The following is a 21332-nucleotide window of genomic DNA, read 5'->3' as shown; positions in this document are numbered from 1 at the left end:
AATTATCGTTGCAGTCAGTTGTTTAATGAGAGGCTGTTTATAGCTCTCTCAGCTTTACATACATACACTCTAGAGTCTTTCATTACAGGTGATACTCTAAAAATTAGAATATCGTGCAAAAGTTTATTTAATTCAGTAATGCAACGTAAAAGGGGAAACTAATATATGAGATGGATGCATTACATGCAAAGCAAGATGGTTCAAGCCGTGATTTGTCATAAGTGCAATGATTATGGCTTACAGCTCATGAAAACCCCCAAATCCACAATCTCAGTAAGTTAGAATATTACATGCAATCAATAAAACAAGGAGTGTATATAGAACATATCGGACCTCTGAAAAGTATAAGCATGCATATGGACTCAGTACTTGGTTTGGGCCCGTTTTGCAGCAATTACTGCCTCAATGCGGCGTGGCATGGAAGCTATCAGCCTGTGGCACTGCTGAGGTATTATGGAAGACCAGGATGCTTCAATAGCAGCCTTCAGCTCTTCTGCATTGTTCGGTCTCATGTCTCTCATCTTTCTCTTAGCAATGCCCCATAGATTCTCTATGTGGTTCAAGTCAGGTGAGTTTGCTGGCCAATCAAGCACTGTAATCCCACGGTCATTGAACCAGCCTTTGGTGCTTTTGGCAGGTGCCAAAAGCTGGAAAATGAAGTCAGCACCCCCATAAAGCTAGTCTGCGGAAGGAAGCATGAAGTGCTCCAAATCTCCTGGTAGACGGCTGCGTTGACCCTGGACTTAATGAAGCACAGTGGACCAACACCAGCAGCTGACATGGCTCCCCAAATCAACACATACTGTGGAAACTTCACACTGGACTTGAAGCATCTTGCAGTGTGTGCCTCTCCATTCTTCCTCCAGACTCTGGGTCCTTGGTTTCCAAATGAGGTGCAAAAGTTGCTCTCATCAGAAAAGAGGACTTTGGACCACTGAGCAACAGACCAGGTAAGACTCTTCTGACGTTGTTTGTTGTTCAGGAGCGGCTTGACAAGAGGAATACAACATCTGAAGCCCATGCCCAGGATCCGTCTGTGTGTGGTGGCTCTTGATGCACTGACTCCAGCCTCAGTCCACTCCTTGTGAAAGTCCCCAACACTTTTGAATGTCCTTTTCCTGACAATCCTCTCCAGGCTGTGGTCATCTCTGCTGCTTGTGCACCTTTTTTATTCTACACAACTTTCTATTAATGTGCTTTGATACAGCACTTTGGGAACATCCAACTTCCTTTGCAATTACCTTTTGAGGCTTTCCCTCCTTATGGAGGGTGTCAATTATGGTTTTCTGCACAACTGTCAGGTCAGCAGTCTTCCCCATGATTGTGATTCCTACTGAACCAGACTGAGAGACCATTTAAAGGCTCAGGAACCCTTTGCAGGTGTTATGTCTTGCTTAGCTGATTAGAGTGGGACACTGTGAGCCTAGAATATTGCACCTTTTCACAATATTCTAATTTACTGAGATTGTGGCTTTGGGGTTTTCATGAGCTGTAAGCCACAATCCTCGCACTTCTGACAAATCACGGCTTGAACTATCTTGCTTTGCATGTAGTGCGTCTGTCTCGTATATTTCCCCTCTTACGTTGCATTACTGAAATAAATGAACTTTTGCACAATATTTTAATTTTTCGAGTATCACCTGCATATTGGCATGATGTTGCTCATTAATAAGCAGTAAAACTAACTTTATTTATATACTTCTAGCTTCGATGCAATTTATATGCTTTTGATATGTTACTGTTTATTGGTGTTTGTGTGACCTGATATAATTTTATTCATATTCACTTAAAACATGATGGTGCTATTGGATTGCTTGTCAATAACTATTTCATGTCCTCCTTATATGCTCTAATTATATCGCTTATGCATATGATTTTAAAGGAACACTACAGGCTCAGGAACACAAACATGTATTCCTGACCCTATAGTGCAAAACCCACCATTAAGGTGGCTTGCCCCCCATAAAAGCATGAAAAACTCACCTTATTTCAAGCGCCGTGTGGGTCCGCCGGCACTGGCCCAACCCTCTTGATGACATAATCAGAATTGCCGCTTTTTAGCCAATCCAATACTTTCCCATCGGGTAAGCATTGGATTGGCTAAAATAAGCAAGGTGGCGGGGCCAAACACAATTTTGGCCAATCAGCACCTCCTCATAGAGATGCATTGAATCAATGCATCTCTGAGGAAAATTCAGCGTCCCCATGCATGTAGACGCTGAACGGCAGAGCTGCCTATTATGCAGCACTGAGTCAGGAAGCACCTCCAGTGGCTACTTGGAGGTGTCCCTAAGGGCAATGTAAACACTGCCTTTTTTCTGAAAAGGCAGTGTTTGCATGAAAATGCCTGCATGCAATGATTATACTCACCAGAACAACTACATTAAGCTGTAGTTGTTCTGGTGACTATAGTGTCCCTTTAATTCTTATCCTTTTTGTTATTCTTCGGGTCATACTGTTGCTGACATATATGAATGACTGACTAATTTTGCAACGTCTCTAAATTTGTGTATATACTACCTTCTTTTTTTTTTTTTTTTTTTTTTTCTCTTGGTATGTTTTTCTTATGGTTTGTTTACCTCCTAACCCCAACTGCAGAGGTGCTAGGGGTGGGACTTTTACCTCTTAAGTTGTTTAGCGGGATAGACCGCACTTGACCGCACAAACCCTGGGGTCTCTTCACCCACTCATCCACATTTCCACCCAGTTTGTCCAGGTCCAAGCGGGGCCCTCCTCCCGGCAGAAGGAATTGAGTCAGGTGTGGGGGCGGGGAGAGTGGCGAGAAGAAGTGTATGAAAAAGGGGGAAGGGATAAGGAAGGGAGCGAGTGCAAGAGAGTAAGAGAGTAAGAGTAGAAGAAGAAAGGGGGGAGGGGAATATTGAGGTTTTTGTTTACTTTATATGGAGCTATGTTTCCTCTCCCCATACCAATTCAAACTAAGGATTGGGGTGGGGCAGTGATTGGCGGAGTACAATTGACTCAACCTACCACTGACTGCTACCCCTGGAATAATATGAAGGGGAGTAAAGCACTTTCTCTAATAACTTGTCACTTAGGACCGGGTTTCACGATGTCAAATGGTGAATAAAACCACCTAGTGGTGATTTGTGATCCAGCCCCCAGAGATTTAAGGTACCATAACTACTTTAATCAGTTGAAGGTGGTTATGGTGCCTACGTGATGGCTAACAACTGCCATCTAAGCATACTCCACATCATTGGAATCATGGTTTAACACTGACCAGGGATGGCTAGAAAGAAATCAGAATGAAGGATGTAGATTTCAAAATATATCCCATACTAACGATAATGTTCAGGACAGCAATGTGTCTAGCTGAGGCAATAACGGCTATTCAAAGAATCTAAATCACTCTAGAGTATTTTGCCATTGTCACCCCTGATTCCATTTAAACTCTTCCAACAGGAAATGTCTGAAATGTATTGAAATCTTGCGTCACTCACAGCATGCTCCTTTAAATGAATACAGGGGGAAAAAGCATTACAATAGTAGCATAATAGCATTTTAGTTGAATATAGAAAGTTAAGTATGTAGACTATGGGAGGTTATTGAAAACAAGAAGCCGAATGTGTTTTCTGGATAAGGTTGAGATACCATAAAAGACAACCATTCATACAAGACCACAAGGTGACAGATAGATATAGAATTGATTGCGGCCCTCCATGGTTGCAGACATATTTTGGTGTAATGAGAAGTCTCTTACACTTGTACAACAATCTTATTTATAATGTAGAGCAATAAACATTGGCTGGGTTGTTTACTATTATGAGAATTCAAAGTGAATTTCACATTGAAGGCCAAAATATCTTAACTGGAAGCATAGTTGACTTAGAGAATCCTATTTTTCCAGATCAACTATATTTTGACCTTAAAGTGGTCATAGCTGCATCCATTTTATTTATTTTTAAAATCCCTCCCGATTTGCAATAATTTTTATTTTTTATTTTTTTTATTGTCCTCTAGTCACCCCAAAAGGCCCCATGGCTCCCAATTTTTACCTTTTAAATAAATAGGCAAAACAAATTAAAGGTAAGCTCCTGGGCACGTCATCTGGCCACACTTGATATCGGTATGAAATTTCCGTGCGTGCCCAGTTGAACACTTGGGCTTTTGCTATTGTCCAAAATTAGGGCAGAAATTTAGTCAATTTATTAATTTGTCAGAAAGATGAATGCAGTGTCCCTTCTATTCCCATGGCCCCCGTCATTCTATGGGGGTAAATATGACCCCCACATTAGCATAAAATCTCTCTAATGCCCTTACTCGCTATGCTATGAGCAGTTCACTGTTCCAAAAAAGAGAAGGGGGGGAAAAAAAAAAGATCCTAAATAAAATAAAGGGGACCTAGCATAGGTCCCCCATGGTGGGGCATCGCTTACATTAACAGGGGCGGACATAGAGTGTGTGTCTGTCCCCACCACTCATGAGCGGCAGGTGGGGGCCCTAAGTAACAAAAGGGGGGCGACAATTACCTATTGTCTCTCTTCAAAAGGAGGGCGACAATTACCTATTGTCTCTCTTCAAATAAATATCACACGTGTGTGTATATGTATATGTATAGATATGTGTGTATATATATGTGTGTGTATATATATATATATATATATATATATATATATATATATATATTCAGCACAGTTTTTGTGCTGGAAAAACCCCCACTCGTCTTATACTCGAGTGAGTGTCTGTCTGTATTATGGCAACTTACATTGCCATAATACAGACAGGACCGCCGGGCTCATTACAAGGCCGGCAGTCCTGTTGGGGACTGGCAGAGAGCGTTTACTTACCTTCACAGCAGCTCCTGTCAGCTCCCTTCTCTCTCCTCCGGTCGGCTCCCTTGCAAGTCTCGCGAGAGCCGCGGGGTCAGAGCGTTGCCACAGGTTACTGTGGCAACCCTCCGCGCAGCCGCGAGACTTACAGTGGGAGCCGACCGGAGGAGAGAGAAGGGAGCTGACAGGAGCTGCTGTGAAGGTAAGTTACAGCTTCCTGCCAGCCCCCTCATACACAGCCCATCCACTGGACCACCAGGGAATGAGAGCCCCCCTCCCTGGCCAGCTAACAAGCAGGGAGGGGGGACGAATAAAATATAAATAACAATTTAAATAAAATAAAAATATATTAAGAATATTACTAATAATAATAGAAAAATATAATATATAAAAAATAATAATTTAATATTATAATAAAAAAATAATAATAAAAATGCCCACCCCCCCACCAAGGCTCTGCATCACACACACACACACACACACTGCATTATATACACACACACTACGCACACTGCATTCATACACACTGCACTAATACACACTCTGTGTAAATAAATATTCAATTAATATAATTTTGGGGGGGATATAATTTTATTTAGAAATTTACCAGTAGCTGCTGCAATTCCCACCCTAGTCTTATACTCGAGTCAATAAGTTTTCTCAGTTTTTGGGGGTAAAATTTAGGGGTCTCGACTTATATTCGGGTCGACTTATACTCTAGTACAGGGGTAGGCAACCTTTTAGCAGCACTGTGCCGAAATATGATTGTGATGTCCCATAGCGTGTCGGTCCTATTTCTTTAAATTGAGGTGTGCATGTTGCATATACTGCTTGTGTTATTTATACTGCATTTGCTTTGTATCGTTGTATTTGTGCGTATGTGAGCTATTATATTGTATATGTTCATTAATTGTTTTTGGTATCATGTATAATATCTATGAATTTGAGCTGTGTATGGGGGCTGCTTGTGGAATTGTGTGTGGATGGATATGTCACATTGTGTATTTGGTAGTGTGTGTATGTGTGGGGCTGTTTGGGGTATTGCATGTGAGAAGCTGCATGTGGGAATGTGTGCATGTATGTGGATTGTTGGTGGTGTTGTGTTTGTGCGGACTGTGTGTGTGTGTTTGTATTATTTGTATGAGAGGAGGGTTATTCTGCAGCTCTGTGTATACCAAGTGTGTGGGAGGCTTCCCTGGGTTTTAGTGGGGACCAGGGTGGCCAGGTACAGCTCAAGGACAGAAGCTGCAAAAGGAAGCTGTGGGCTGCTTTACTGCAGTGTGGATTCCCATTCATAAGTGCTGGGAGGAAGTGATCTGAGATCACTTCCTCTATGTGCTGCAATGCATAAATTGAGGATTGTCCATCACCACCTTTTCGTATTATAGATATCCGAAGTTTCATTGGGACTCCTGACAGGCCAGAGCCTGTTTGGCTCTTGCAGCCTTGAGTGCCGTGCAAAGGCACCTCGAGTGCCGTGCATGGCACTAGTGCCGTAGGTTGCCTACCCCTGCTCTAGTATATACGGTAATTTTAAATTTTTTTTTTTTAAATTTTTTTTTTTTTTTTTATTCAAATCAATCTGTTCCTGAATTTTTTTTTTTTTTTTTTTGTCACAACCTGAATATAACTTAATCACTTATTCAACATCAATCCATGGGGCATGTCCAAACAGCTTCCCCAGTCATTTTCTTTTCCAAATCCTTTAATGCATTTTATTCACTAAGCTTTAGCAGACAAACTAGATGGAGTGTCAATATAAGCACAAAGTAAATGGTCTGTTTGACAGTTAACCTGATCTAAGACCCTATTTATAGCATCTTTTTAATGTTAACTCATCCATTGATTGAAGGGGGTGATGGCATCTGATATGAATGAAAGGAGGGGGGGGGGGAGAGAGAGAGAGAGAGAGAGTGTGTGTTTGGGACTGACTCTTCAAATGGAGAGCGCTTTTAAAACCAATGTGTTTTATAGAGCCAAGGTTTGTAGGAAGCTATGCAATGTTTCTCTTGCTGTCCCCTTCTATTTATCATTACTGAACGCAGCCACACTAGATTGGATTGGGATTTTGTGCTCTAACACCTGTGTACTGGACAGACTTCTATCCTGACTGGTTCAGCAATTGCTTGTCCATTGGGCAGTGAAGCCCATTAAAAGAAGGATTTTTTTTTTTTTTTTTTGCAACCTATAGAATATGTGCTTGTTCATGACCTTTATAGCTGCACTTGGGGTTGCGTTCCAGAGTGACAGATGAAACTGATCCATATGTTTAAACCACCTGTCCCCATCCCCCCCATGAGCAGGGTTCAGCTTACACTCCTCTCAGGAATTAAAAATGTCTCCGCTCTGTCACTGCATTGTACACATCACTATCGATTCATTCGGAGGACAGAACAAATACCATGTAACACTTTATAATTTAAAGCCCACGATCTGTGCTACTCCACCCTATAGAGTATTACTGACATGGCCACGAGCTATTAATTACCAGCTGAATACTTGATATATTTTATAGGAAACATGCATACTCAAGGTGGCAGATATGTTAATAGTGGTACTTTGTTAGTAGATGTTTTAGAAACGTTCACCTAGATATCATAATTGCAGAGCCTTCAGTAGTTCTAGTAATGACCGTATAAAGAATAAGCGAACACAAATGCTGTGGATAGAAAACTGATTCAACAGACAACAAAAGCACTAACAACATAAAAAAAAATGACAGTACTACAGAGTATCATAAATACACAGACCTTCATTTTCTTAAATAGTTGTAACAGTCAGTTAAACCTAGCGGGTGAAGAGATGGTTCAAATTCATGTGAAAACACATGGAAGAGTGGAGGGATTAACGCAAAATTTAGCTATGGCATTTTCTGTATGTTATAAAGCATTTGATAATTTTAGTTTAAGATCTGGAGCCTGTAGTTTGACATCCTTGGAGAGTGTATATAGGACAAGTTGCACACTGTCCTCTACGAGAGAGACTACAAATCTAATTTTATATATAATTTGTGGTGGAAAGTTCTATACTTTAATAAAAAAAAGAAAAAAAGTTGAAGCTATAAATGCCATACAAGTACAAAAAGCAAATTGAATACATTTGCAAAAGAACATATCACTGGATAAAATACTGTTTTTTTTTTTTTTTTTTGTTTTTTTTTGTTTTTTTTTTTAAATAAATAAAAAAAAAACAAACGGGAGCCCTCCAACACACCCCTTCACCCCCCCCCCCCCTTGCTACCCTCCTGCCCTGACAGATGGACTGACCGGGACTTACCCCCTCCAACGACTACTGCATAGAGAAAAGTACCCGTGAAAACAGGCGCAAGTGGGGTACCTCAGGCTTGTGTGTGTGTATGTATGTATGTATGTGTGTAGATAGTTCATTATTTTTATATATATATATATATATATTTTTTTTTTTAATCACTCATCATACTAACTTTATCCGCCTCTGGCCTATACGCAGGCTATCCCAAGATCTGAAAAGACAATGTCTGCAATCTAACACTGCTAGTCTAAAAGCTAATTGTTGTTTAGACCTCAATGCAGGAGTTGATAGGCAGCAAACTCTCTCCCTCCCCTATAAATTCACTTTTATGGAAGAAATCTGTTAATTTTTCTGCTTTGTGGTTATTCAGAATTTTTGTAACCTCAACTGTAACTGGTTGGATGTAATTATTATTTTATTTTTTTTGTCCGTGGATATATTTAATTGGGCTCAGAACGAGGGTCAGTCCCTAATAGGGTTGTTCTGAAATATTTGGGAGAACTCTGATTACAAAATAGTTTTAACAAACCACTCCAGGGTAAAACCTGTTTTACATGCATCTCTAGCATTCTGTGTGTTTTGTTCTCCAGTTGTTTGAGGATAATGAGAAATCCAAAGTATTGTTCACAATGACCCATCAGGTGTTTCTTTCTTCATTGTATGGGCAGCATAAAGCTTTTCTTACCCCACACTTACTTATTTAAGCTAAAATTTATATTCACTGTTATAAGCTTGCTGATCCCATCGTCTCATTGCATTAGATAAAATAACTCGCCTGTCTACGTATCTGTAACCTGCACTACGTTAGTCTCTGTAGGAGTGCATAGAGCATGTAACCTGAAGCGATTACGCTATAATTGCCCTATAACTTGATTGATGGGCCAGCTTTTAGTTCAAACACGTATTTTGCAATAGTTCATGTTGATGATGTCTTGGCAGGGCATTAGAGTGTCTGTAATTCTTTGTCTAGCACTGTCATCTCTCTATGCATTAACATACTTGTCTTATATAACGGGTTACTTTAGCATGAACAATAACAAAAAAAATTGTGCTGTTTTACTGCATGCCATGGCACCTTGATGTTCAAAATCCGCCTGCAGTCGCTGTTGTGGCACTGCAAGAATTCATGTAATCTGTTTTCACATGCACAAACAAAAATAAAGAATTAAAAAAAGAAAAGCTTTTCTTACCATGGCTTCAAACTAGCCATCAGTGTTTAACAAACACCAAAATCTTAGTGACTCCAAGGAGTGTTGGGACCATTGACAGGAATTGCATGGCTCAGCAATAATAATGAAACGTACACGTGGCTGCATGTGTATATTATACAGTATCAGAACATGTTGGAACTCCTAGAGTAGATTGCCATAAAGTTCTGGTAAGTATTTTGCACTTCTAATGGGGATATGTTATTCCCTTCAGACTAGTCCCATATGTTTTTGACTTTTGTCACTAATTATATGAGTAATTTGTTGGTATGCATCAATTTAACTTTGGTGTACACCTCATTAATATAGAGCATGTGATGCCAAAGACAAGGATACACACAAAGATCTAGGAATTCTAGCTGTAAATTATACCAATATATTGATAGAAACTATTTTTAGACTTCAGCCTACAAGTGGTAACTACCGTTGTATTGGCGTCCCTCTTGGGTGTTAGTGTGTTGCGACTGTTGCTAATGTAACCTGATCTTTTGGAGAGACCTATTTACAGGCAGAGTTTAGTGCATGCATTAACCTTCTGTATAGATTAGATTCCTTTCACCAGTGTTCACCTGGTGTTTCTTCAAGAAAGCATATCAATTAAACTGTTGGCAGGTTTTCACCCCCCACCCTCATTGACTCCTCTCCTGCAACTGTCAAAAATTACCTACTAAGCCCTCAGTCAGGGCCAAATTAAGAGCACAGTGGGCCTGGAGCTGACAATTATGATGGGCCTAATTACAGAATCTTATCGACCAAAAACACTAAAACAATCATACCACCCAAGCGTCGTGTATCTGATGGAGATGGTGTTGGAGGGAAAGGATGCAGCTATAAGTAAACACATACTCTGTGCTAATCTCTCTAATTTATGCTTTCATCTTTCAAGTAAACCCATACCCCCTAATAGCAGTGTCCAGTGAAGCAGGGTAAAAGGGTGGGCCACTGACGCTAATCACCTGACCACACCTGCCAAAAGGGGTGAACATGCCCAAAAAGGGGGCATATTTGTCCAAAGAATTGGAAGGCCAGCCTGGTATGAATGCATGTCAGGCTGCCTGCCAATCATGCAGGCTGTCCAACTAAGGGCTATGCAGGCAGCACCCTGAGCTTGACATAAATGCATCAAATGATGCGCCTACTCCACGCTTTCTAAGGACTGTCCCCTAGCACTCACATGTCAACTTGTCTCCTTATTGTCTTACTAGCAGGCAGAAGTTCCTGGTATATAGTCTGGGACAGAGTAAAGGTGTAGGTAGTGAGTGTAGAAGAAAGGGGACATGCCACAGTGTTAGAGAGACCAACATCTGCATTACCTAAACTAATTTTATTGTCCGCCAGTCCACACACAAGTTTTGTTGCTATACATCCCTCTTAAGCTTCCAAACTTAAAGGAACACTATAGTAACCTAAATTACTTTAGCTAAATAAAACCTAAATAGGGCTCTCTTTAAAGGAAGTGTTTATGGAAGGCTGTGCAAGTCACATGCAGGGAGGTATGACTAGGGTTCATAAACAAAGGGATTTAACTCCTAAATGGCAGAGGATTGAGCAGTGAGGCTGCAGGGGGCATGTTCTATACACCAAAACTGCTTCATTAAGCTAAAGTTGTTCAGGTGACTATAGTGTCCCTTTAAAGGGACACTATAGTCACCAGAACAACTACAGCTTCTTGTATTTGTTCTGGTAAGTAGAATCATTCCCTTCAGGCTTTTTGCATTATACACAGTCTTTTCAGAGAAAATAACTCCACTAGCCACTCCTTAGATGGATGCTAGAGGTGCTTCCTGGGGCAGTACTGCCTAGTGTGCAGCACTGCCATTCAGTGTCTCCATCCTCTGCATGCAGACACTGAACTTCCCTCATAGAGATGCATTGATTCAATTTATCTTTATGAGGAGATGCTGATTGGCAAGGGCTATGTTTGACTTGTGCTGGCTCTGCCCCTGATCTGCCTAGTTGACAGTCTCAGCCAATCCTATAGGGAAGCATTTGTAATTTGTTCAGACCACCACTTCTGATGATGTCAGTTCAGAGGCAGAGCCAGCATCTGCAGACTTGTATTCAAGTAAGATTGTACTATATTTAGGGAGGCAAGAGGGGGTCAGGGGGGCTAGATGGTGGTTTTTACATAATAGGGTTAGAAACACATGATTGTGTTCTTGACCTTATAGTGTTTCTTTAAGCAAGAGTATGTGAAGAGTAGTTAAGGTTGCCACCTTTCTTGGGGGGGGGGGGGGGAAATACCAGCCTTAATCATTTGTATAATTAATTATTTATGCATGACATCACATGATGTAAATCACAAGGAGTGACATAAGAGAAAATTCTGTAAAATCACCTAAAAACTACACACAGTTTGATTCTGCTGTATAAATGAATTGCTCCCAGTGTCTCTCTGTCTCCCAGTGTCTCAGTCACGCAAGTCACCCAGTGTCTGTGTCCCTATGTATCAAAGTGTGTGTCCCCTTGTCACTAGGATACTAGGGGACACAGTGAGACATGGGGGCACTTGTGAATACAGACATGGGGACGCAGACACTGGGAGACTAGGACAGTGAGAGACATGGGGACTCAGACACTGGGAGCCATTTGGACACTGAGCCACTAGGGACACTGGGGGACATGGGGACACTTAGCCACTAGGGACACTGTCTGGGGGACATGGGGACACTTAGCCACTAGGGACACTGTCTGGGGGACATGGGGACACTTAGCCACTAGGGACACTGTCTGGGGGACATGGGGACACTGTGTCCCTAGTGTCTCCCTATGTCTCTCAGCGTCCACATGTGTCTGTGTCCCCTAGTGTCTGTGTCCCCTAGTGTCTGTGTCCCCTAGTGTCTGTGTCCCCTAGTGTCTGTGTCCCCTAGTGTCTCTGTGTCCCCAAGCTGCCTTTCTCCCCCCTCCCCCCCCCCCCCCCCCCATCCCTCACTTACCTGAGCTGCTGTCTGGACTCTCTGTGCTGTGTAGCTGCTCCCCCACGGATCAGTGGGTAGTAGAGAGAGGCCGGGATATGCTGTAACTTCCTATCCCTGCCTCTCTCCACACACAGTGACCCCTACTGGCTGGTGCTGGTATTGCAGAGTAATCTCCGTTTATACTGAGAAAAATACCTGGGTTTGTATTGCTGGTATTACTGCAATACCTGCACAGCCAGGCAGCCTCAAATACAGTAAAATACCACTCGGGTGGCAAACCTAGGAGTTGTGTGTGTGTGTGTGTGTGTGTAAAAAAATAAATAAATAAAAAATAATTGGCCTATTCCCTGGGCCTGGAGCTGCAGCTCCCTCAGCCCCTATGTTAATCCGGCCCTGCCCTCAGCGCATACTTTTCTAACAACGTATTCATACCCCTACTTTTACCCTTTGTGTCACTATACTCCACTCCCTCTAGCATGTAAGCTCATTGAGCAGGACCCTCCACCTCTCTGTTCCTGTACGTCCAGTTGTCTGGTTACAATTAATGTCTGTTAGTCCACCCATTGTACAGGACTACGGAATCTGATGGCGCTATAGAAATAATAAGTAGGGAACATTCCATAGCTATGTACAGGAGCGGTTCTTAATCCTTGGCTCGGGACATGAAATTACCCTTGCTATTTTATTGTCTATTCTTGAAACCAATACTTGAAGGGACTCTCCACACACATAAAGCACTTTAGCTTGCTGAAGTGTTTTCATGTGTTTTGAGGCTGTCACATTTGCCACTGTTTTATGGAATCAGCACGTTTATATTTAAGGGAAGAAACACTGCCTCGTGCTGGTACATTTCCCCATGATAAAGTCCACATAGTATGCCCCTGCTGCAAGTAAATGCATATAACTGAATAAATTTTCTGTCCAGTAGTAAAAAAACAGAGTGGCTTATGGGAAGATTCTACAACATTGTATGTCTGTAATTGGGATATCAGAAGTACATAGTTTGCACTTAAAGGAACACTTTAGTATTAGGACTATAAATATGTACTCCTAACACTGAAGTGTCCCTCTGGTCCCCTCAGAAAAAAACAAAACCCTTTCAGTCACTAATTTTCAGCACCAATGTCATTTGGCACTCTGTTGCACTTTTCCTCCGCTGACGTCAGCTGATGGAGGGGATCTAATGTGCATTTGCCACTAGTGGCAGTCTTGGCACTGTAATGAAAACATTGCAGTTTCTCTAATGTTTTACATTGCAGGGCTAAGGTGAGAGGGACAGTGCACCCAGACCAGTTCAATTAGATGTTATCTGGGTGCCTATAGGGTCACTTTAAGCATTGTATAATTAGAAGTACACTCCCTTTTCTTCAAGTTACTATAAAATCAACTGTTACATAGTTACATAGTTAGATAGCTGAAAAGAGACTTGCGTCCATCAAGTTCAGCCTTCCTCACACCTGTTTTTTGCTGTTGATCCAAAAGAAAAAAAAAACAAACAAAAAAAAACAAAAAACCCCAAAATACGATGTTTGTAAAATATTGTATAATCTGTAGGGAATTTGTTTTATGATTTCTTCTTTTTTTTTTTTTTTAATTTTTTTTTTTAATTTTTTTTTTATTTTGTCTCTGGGTATTTGTTCCCATGTCTGCCAATTTATCTGTCCGTTTAGAGAGCTAAAATATATGGCTATACACAATATATAATTTGAACAAAGAAAAGCATAAGCAGTTTATTTAAAAAAAAATTTTTTTTAAATGGAATTTAATATTTTTCATTCATATTCTTTTCATCACTAGTAAACGTGAAATTCCATCAAGCAACTTCACCATCCATGAGATCCATTGCAGGAGGAATATCAGTGTGTGCAGACTATGCAAGGAGCCATTCCCCACGTCGGAAATGGACGAGCACATGGCTACTGAACATGCCCCGGTACTCCCATTTAGTTGCTCGTCCTCATAGGTTGTATCCTGTTAACATTAAATGTTTGTGTGGTTTAAAAAATACCACTGACCATATTTAATCATGCTAAAATGAGTTCTGTCAGTCAGTGTGTTTATTTTACTTATTTTTAATGCATTTATTTGTTTTTTGTTTTTTCCCTGGATGAAACTGCCTTTTTATAGAAATGTGATGGATAGCAAAGTGCTTAATTCTTCCAACATTCAAAGTGGACAAACTGAAAAATGATTGGCTTAAGACTTGGGTGATATTTATTCTCACTTTTTATACAGACTGATGCACTAGGGCAGTTGTTACACTGATTATCTTGACTTCTTTTATCTGCAGTTGTTGATCGATGTGTGTGTATGTATGTGTCTCTCTCCATCTATAATATCTATAATATATATATATATATATATATATATATATATATATATATATATATATATATAATTTTTTTTTTTTTTTTTATTTTTTTTTTTGCAGGTTACATGCAAATGTAAAAAGACCATGGAGAAATGTGATTTGGAGGAACACAAGGTCAGTATTGCTTTGAGAGTAATGATGTATTGCTTCATATCCTTTCTAACAAAATGACATTTCCAACTAGGGGAAATGTCTAAATGAATAAAACCAAACAAATGTTAAAACTTTGCATTAATTATTTTACCTGACCAAAAAACACACAAGAAAAGTTTAAACCTGGAAAGAAAATTGTATATTGGTGTATAATCTACATGCAAGCCTTGCACAGGATCTGCTGTCCCGGGTTGTCGTAATATCCCTGGAAGCATTGTTTGCAAGAATTTAGTTCCACCAAATGACATTTTCGGTCTAGTTAGTGTGCTGGAATGCAAGCTCTGTTCTATGAAAGACCCCAAATCTCCTTGTGTGTATGCATTAACTTCCTTTAGACACCTGTTATGCATAGCACACGAATAGATATTCTCCATTATAGATTCATATTGTGTTCATACAGCGCAGTTCTTGCCCTTGCCAAACGTCATACTTTTCCTCTCTCATTAGTTCATGCTCCCGCAATCCCAGGCATCTCTTTGACACCTTTAACTCTCTTCTTCGCCCTGCTGTGGGACACCCTTTAAACTAACCTTACAGCCGAGAGCTTTGCATGCTACTTTACTGACAAGACTGAAAAGCTAACGAAATAATTATCCCCACCCTGCCTTTCTCTTTCTCAACCACACGTAGATCATGCTTCTCCTACCCTTCAGACTTTCTCCCCGGCTACTGAACAAGAGGTGGCTGCGCTTCTCCTTTCCTCTTGCCCCACCACTTGTCTGCTTGATCCTGTCCCATCTCACCTTATCAGATCTCTCTCCTATTGTCTTGTGCCTTCCATAACACACATCTTCAACTGCTCTCTCTCTACTGGCATTGCCCCTGCTGACCTTAAACATGCTACTATAGTACCTATCCATGGGAAAAAAAACATCCCTCGACCCATCCTCCCTCCTCTATCGTCCCATATCCCTGCTCCCTTTTTCCTCAAAGCTTCTGGAAAGACTTGTCTTTACCTGTATCAATCTGGCTTCCACTCTACTGAGACTGCTCTTATCAAAGTTACTAATGACCTAATCGCAGCTAAATCCAAAGGCCACTACTCCACACTAATTCTTATTGACCTCTCTGCTGCCTTTTTGACACCGTTGACCATGCTCTCCTTCAAACTCTTCAATCACTCGGTCTCTGTGACACTGTCCTTTTTTTGGTTTTCCTCCTATCTGTCCCAACGCTCATTCAGTGTCTCCTTTTCTAATGATTCCTCCTTCATCCTGTCTCGGTTGGAGTCCCCCAAGGCTCCGTCCTTGGTCCCCAGTGGCGTACATACCAGGGTCGCAGGGGTCGCGGCTGCGACCGGGCCCGGCCCACCAGGGGGCCCGGCCGCCCCTGCGACCCGGTTTGTACCCACAGGGCCAGCCTCTTCTGCTGGGGGGCCCAGGAGCTGGCCACCTCCGGGCCCCCCGAGGCTGGCCCTGCTGTCACCCGGCTGGCGGGCGCGCGAGGGAGCACTGTCCCCTGGGTGCTCCCTCTTCAGCTCCCTCGCGCACCGCACTGAAACCGGAGCCGGAAGATGACGTCATCTTCCGGCTCCGGTATCAGTACGCGGCGCGCGAGGGAGCTGAAGAGGGAGCACCCAGGGGACAGTGCTCCCTCGCGCACCCGCCAGCCGGGTGACCAGCAACACCACTGGACCCCAGGGAATCCCCACAGCTCTCACACAGGTAAGGAGGCTGGGGGGATTAAATTAAAAAAAAAAAAACAGAAAAAACGTGTGTGTGTGTGTGTGTTAGTGAGTGAGGGTGTTGGTGAGGGTGTTGGTGAGGGTGTTGGTGAGGGTGTTGGTGAGGGTGTTGGTGAGGGTGTTGGTGAGGGTGTTGGTGAGGGTGTTGGTGAGGGTGTGGGTGAGGGTGTTGGTGAGGGTGTTGGTGAGGGTGTGGGTGTGGGTGTGAGTTTTAGAGTGTGTGTCTGTCAGTAAATGTGTGCGTCTGTTCATGAGAGTGTGTGTGTCTAAAGCACTTACCTTTCTCCAGCGCCGGGCTCCCTTGGCGCTGGGGATCTCTCCGTCCCGATCCGCCTCTCGGCTCCGAATGCACATGCGTGGCAAGAGCCACGCGCGCATTCAATCCGCCCATATAGGAAAGCATTACTCAATGCTTTCTTATGGACGTTCAGCGTCTTCTCACTGTGATTTTCACAGTGAGAATCGCAGAAAATCCTCTAGCGGCTGTCAATGAGACAGCCACTAGAGATGGATTAACCCTCAGTGAAACATAGCAGTTTCTCTGAAACTGCTGTTTTCAGCTGCAGGGTTAAAACTAGAGACCTGGCACCCAGACCACTTCATTGAGCTGATTTGATCTGGGTGTCTGTAGTGGTCCTTTAAGTGTATGTGTTTATGCATGCACTGGCGTACATACCGCGGTCGCACGGGTCGCAGCCCTGCGACCAGGTGCCCGCCCGCCATGTGTTGCGGCCCCAGCCCGCGCAGAGTAAGCGCGGGGGGGGGCCACAGATCAGTTTTCGCACCGGGGCCCCATGGGTTGTGTGTACGCCACTGTTGGTCCCCTTCTATTTTCTCTTTATACTGCCTCTCTTGGCAAACGTATTACCTCTTTTGGATTCTGCTACCACCTGTACGCTGATAACACCCAGCTATATCTCTCCTCCCCACACCTCTCCCCTGCCTTCTTGCAACGTGTCACTGCTTGCCTTTCCTCCATCTCTGACTTCCTCCCGCTTTCTAAAACTAAATCTCTTTAAAACTGAACTCTTTGTCTTTCCTCCTCCTAATACTGATCCTCTTCTTTCGCTCTCCCTTCAAGTCAGTGGTATCCACATCAGTCCATCCTTGCAAGCGCGCTTTCTTGGCATTACATTTGATTATAGCCTCACCTTTGAGCCTAGCATCCAGCATGTTAACAAACCCTGTAGATTCCATCTTAAAAACATAGCCCGCATCCGCCCCTTTCCAAAGAGCTTGTCCGTGCTCTAGTAATTTCCCACATGAATTATTGTAACCTCTCCTAATTGGTCTTCATAAAAACCATATTGCCCTGCTACAGTCTGTAATGAATGCTGCCGCCAGACTGATTTTCCTCTCTAGTCAGTCCTCACACCTCACCCCTTTGTCAGTCTTTACATTGGCTTCCTGTAACCTATAGGAGTCAATTAAAAATGCTAACCCATACCTATAAAGCATTGACCAATTCTAGCCCCTCTTATATCTTTTCACAGATCCATAGATATGTCCCTTCTTGGTCTCTCCGCTCTGCCCGTGACCTTCTCCTGTCTGCTACTCACACCCGTACAGCCAACTCATGCTTGCAGGACTTCTCGCGGCTGGCTCCCTTCCTATGGAACAGCCTGCCTACTGCCATCAGACTCTCCCCTAGTCTTCAATCGTTTGAGAAGTGCCTTAAAACCCATCTTTTTATGAAAGCTTATGGCCTCCCAGAGTTACCTCTACCTCACATACCTGTCTCTTGCACTCTACTCTCTCCTCCAGCTCTGCTTCACACCCACCTATTTTGATTGCTATTCCCTGTACTTTTGTGGTTTACACCCCACCTCCTATAGACTGTAAGCTATTTTGAGCAGGGTCCTCTTCAATCTATCGTTCCTGTAAGTTTTCTTGTAATTATCCTATTCATGGCTAAATCCCCTCTCTTATAATATTGTAAAGCGCTACAGAATCTTTTGGTGCTATATCAATGGCAATAATAATAGGATTGATGGCAGACCTCAATGTGACCACTTACAACAGGATATATTAAGTTTACACTTAAGACAAAGTACTCCCTTTCTTTTGGTATCTGTTTATAATTTACAAACCAGATAAAAATCAAACCCTTTTAAAGTAGCCAATGACGGATCAAATCGAAGACCTGTTTTCCAGGAATGTTTTGATCATATTGTTTTATATATTCGAATATTTGTGTTTTTTTTCTCGCTTTTCTATTGTAAGTTACTCCTATCTAGAATTACATGGTATACTAACATATATTTTTTTTTTTTTTTTTTCTATTTTAATATTGAAATCTAGCGGAATGCCTGCCCATTGCGCCTTCTTAAATGCCAGTTCTGTGATCTAGAACTTGCCTTTAATAAACTTGGTGACCATGAGGATTACTGTGGAGCTCGTACAGAGTGCTGTGAGAAATGTGGACACAGTGTAATGACAAAGGACCTAAGCAACCACCCTCAGGTGTGTGGCAAGCAGGCTGAACCAAAGAGACCTGCTAAATCACAAACCTATGTGGATTACAGGGACCTTGACAACGATGGAGCATGGTTTGAAAGAAGTGACCTTCAAAACCCATTTAGAGACAATGTGAATTCTAGGGCACGAGGTACTGTGCCTAGTAGATTTTACAGAAATTCCTCTTTACCAGAGTTTATGAAAACAAGGCTTGATAAAAGAGGAGAGCAAAACAGAGGTGAGTTCCCAAACAAAATTCTATATTGATTTTAATTAAATTGTCATATCTTGTTCTGTAAATAAGAAATTACAAATAGAACTGTTACATATAAATTGCACTGTGAATAGGTGTGCTTGTCATAGGTTTAATTAAAAAAAAAAAGTCTCTCAAAATAGAATACAAATTAAAGGGACACTATAGGCACCCAGACCACTTCAGCTCATTGAAGTGGTCTGGGTGCATTCCCAGGTCCCTTAACCCTGCTATGGTAATTATAGTAGTTTTTAATCAACTACAAGAAATACCTTTTTTGAGAGTTAACTCAACCTCTAGTGGCTATCTACCAGACAGCCACCAGAAGGACTTCCAGATGGATAGGCGACTTTTGGTCGCCTTACTGGAGCTGGACATCCTCGGGCTGTGTATTAGAACATACAATGCTTTTCTATGGGAGAAGTCCAAATGTGAGCCATCACCACGCATTAGATCTCCCCGTTGGCTGAGCGGAGGCGGAGCCTGAACCAGCGCCAAGGGATAAAACCTCTGGAATAGGGTAAGTGACAGAAGGTTTATTTTTTTGTTTTTTTAAAGCCCCTTCTGTACTATGGGGGGAAAAGGAGCTGTGAGGGAGGGGGCACTATAGTTTCTCTTTAAAGAACAGTGCACACATACAAATAATATTTTGACATTTTATAAGACTCCTTAAAATCACATATCTCTGCAAACCAATATGGGAATTTAGTTCCACCATATGGCCATATTGTGTCTAGCCCACCACTGCAATATATGGTTCGGTAAGTAAAGTTCTAACAGCCTATAATGGAGACAGTGTTGTACATACTCTACCTGTACATGGCTGCATAGACCTAGATACTTATAACTTAAATATCCAGGTTTCATTAATTGCCAACTATATTAACTATATTTTTTAGTGATCCTGCCAGATGGACTTCAAGACCATACATACTGTATATCCTCTAAATTTGTATAACCCATGGCCCTTATTTTCCTACAAAAGAGGAATTTTTAAATATAAATTTGAAATATAGAAATTCACACTGCTGTATTCATCTCTATCCTGTAATTTGATGCATTAATCTTGGTTCAATGCCAATCATTGTTATAAATGTTGCCCTTTTCTGCCATTGCCCACAGTTGGAGAAATAGTTGAATCAGGAACAATGTTTATTTCCTTCCTCATTTGCATTGTGTGCGTGGATTGAACTAGATTTATGTCCCTTGCAGAATCTTTTAAATATACATTAAAAACCAATCACAACATCATGTGATACACAAGTAAACCCCTTCAGGACGGAGTCAATAGTGCACGTTCTGATCAAAACAAAACATAAACAAAAATTGGAATTTGCGCTATATGTCTGTTCAACCGTGATTCACCGCTGTCACATTAAGTGCACCCACACTTATTATATATCATTTTGTTCAGGAGAAACAGGGCATTAATTTATCAATAACTATTCATATATGGAACATAATTTATTATGAATAAAATTTTTACAAATGTGAGAAAATAAGATTTTTTTTTTTTTTAAATTTGTATTTCCGTCCGCCATTTTAGCTGTGAGTGTCATAATACTGTTATGTGCATTTTTTTTGCAGTAAAACCTATTTGTAATCAGCGATGTCTCACGAGTACAACAGTACAGGGTCACAGGGTCAAATATAGAATGTTCCATTTTCAAATTGAAATTTGCCAGATTAGTAATGTTACCTTTGAGACGGTGTGGTAGCCCAGGAATGAGGATTACCCCCATAATGGCATACCATTTGAAAAAGTAGACAAGCCAAGGTATTGAAAGTGGGGTATGTTTAGTCTTTTTTAAGTAGCCACTTAGTCACAAATACTGGCCGAAGTTAGCGTTCATTTTTGTTTTTGTGTGAAAAAAGCAAAAAACGAATATTTGGCCAGTGTTTGTGACTAAGTGGCTACTAAGAAAGACTGGACATACCCCACTTGCAATACCTCGGGTTGTCTACTTTTGCAAATGGTATGCCATTATGGGGGTAATTCTCATTCCTGGGCTACCATACGCTCTCAAAGGCAACATAACTAATCTGGCAAATTTCAATGTGAAAAAAATTAAATGCAAGCCTTATATGTGACTCTCTAACTTTCCAAAACACCATAAATCCTGTACATGGGGGGTACTGTTATTCTCGGGAGACTTAACTAAACACAAATATTAGTGTTTTAAAACAGTAAAACATATTACAACAATAATATAGTCCATAAAAGTGCT

At 41.6% G+C, this 21332-nt stretch overlaps 1 protein-coding gene across 3 annotated transcripts in view; it reads left to right on the top strand.

Moving 5' to 3' along the window:
• TRAFD1 (TRAF-type zinc finger domain containing 1) overlaps positions 1 to 21332 on the top strand; it is a 54515-nt gene that overhangs the window by 7276 nt on the left and 25907 nt on the right. For all 3 annotated transcript variants that reach the window (XM_063454222.1, XM_063454221.1, XM_063454223.1), the window contains exons 3-5: positions 13984 to 14119; positions 14618 to 14671; positions 18696 to 19089. In XM_063454222.1, the coding sequence (XP_063310292.1) occupies positions 13984 to 14119; positions 14618 to 14671; positions 18696 to 19089 (584 nt within the window). The remainder of the gene's footprint in view (positions 1 to 13983; positions 14120 to 14617; positions 14672 to 18695; positions 19090 to 21332) is intronic.

Source organism: Pelobates fuscus, chromosome 5 (genome assembly GCF_036172605.1).
Source record: "Pelobates fuscus isolate aPelFus1 chromosome 5, aPelFus1.pri, whole genome shotgun sequence".
In the NCBI taxonomy this organism is placed as follows: Eukaryota; Metazoa; Chordata; class Amphibia; order Anura; family Pelobatidae; genus Pelobates; species Pelobates fuscus.
The sequence above is the reverse complement of the archived record's forward strand: the minus strand, read 5'-3'. Positions and strand labels throughout refer to the sequence as shown.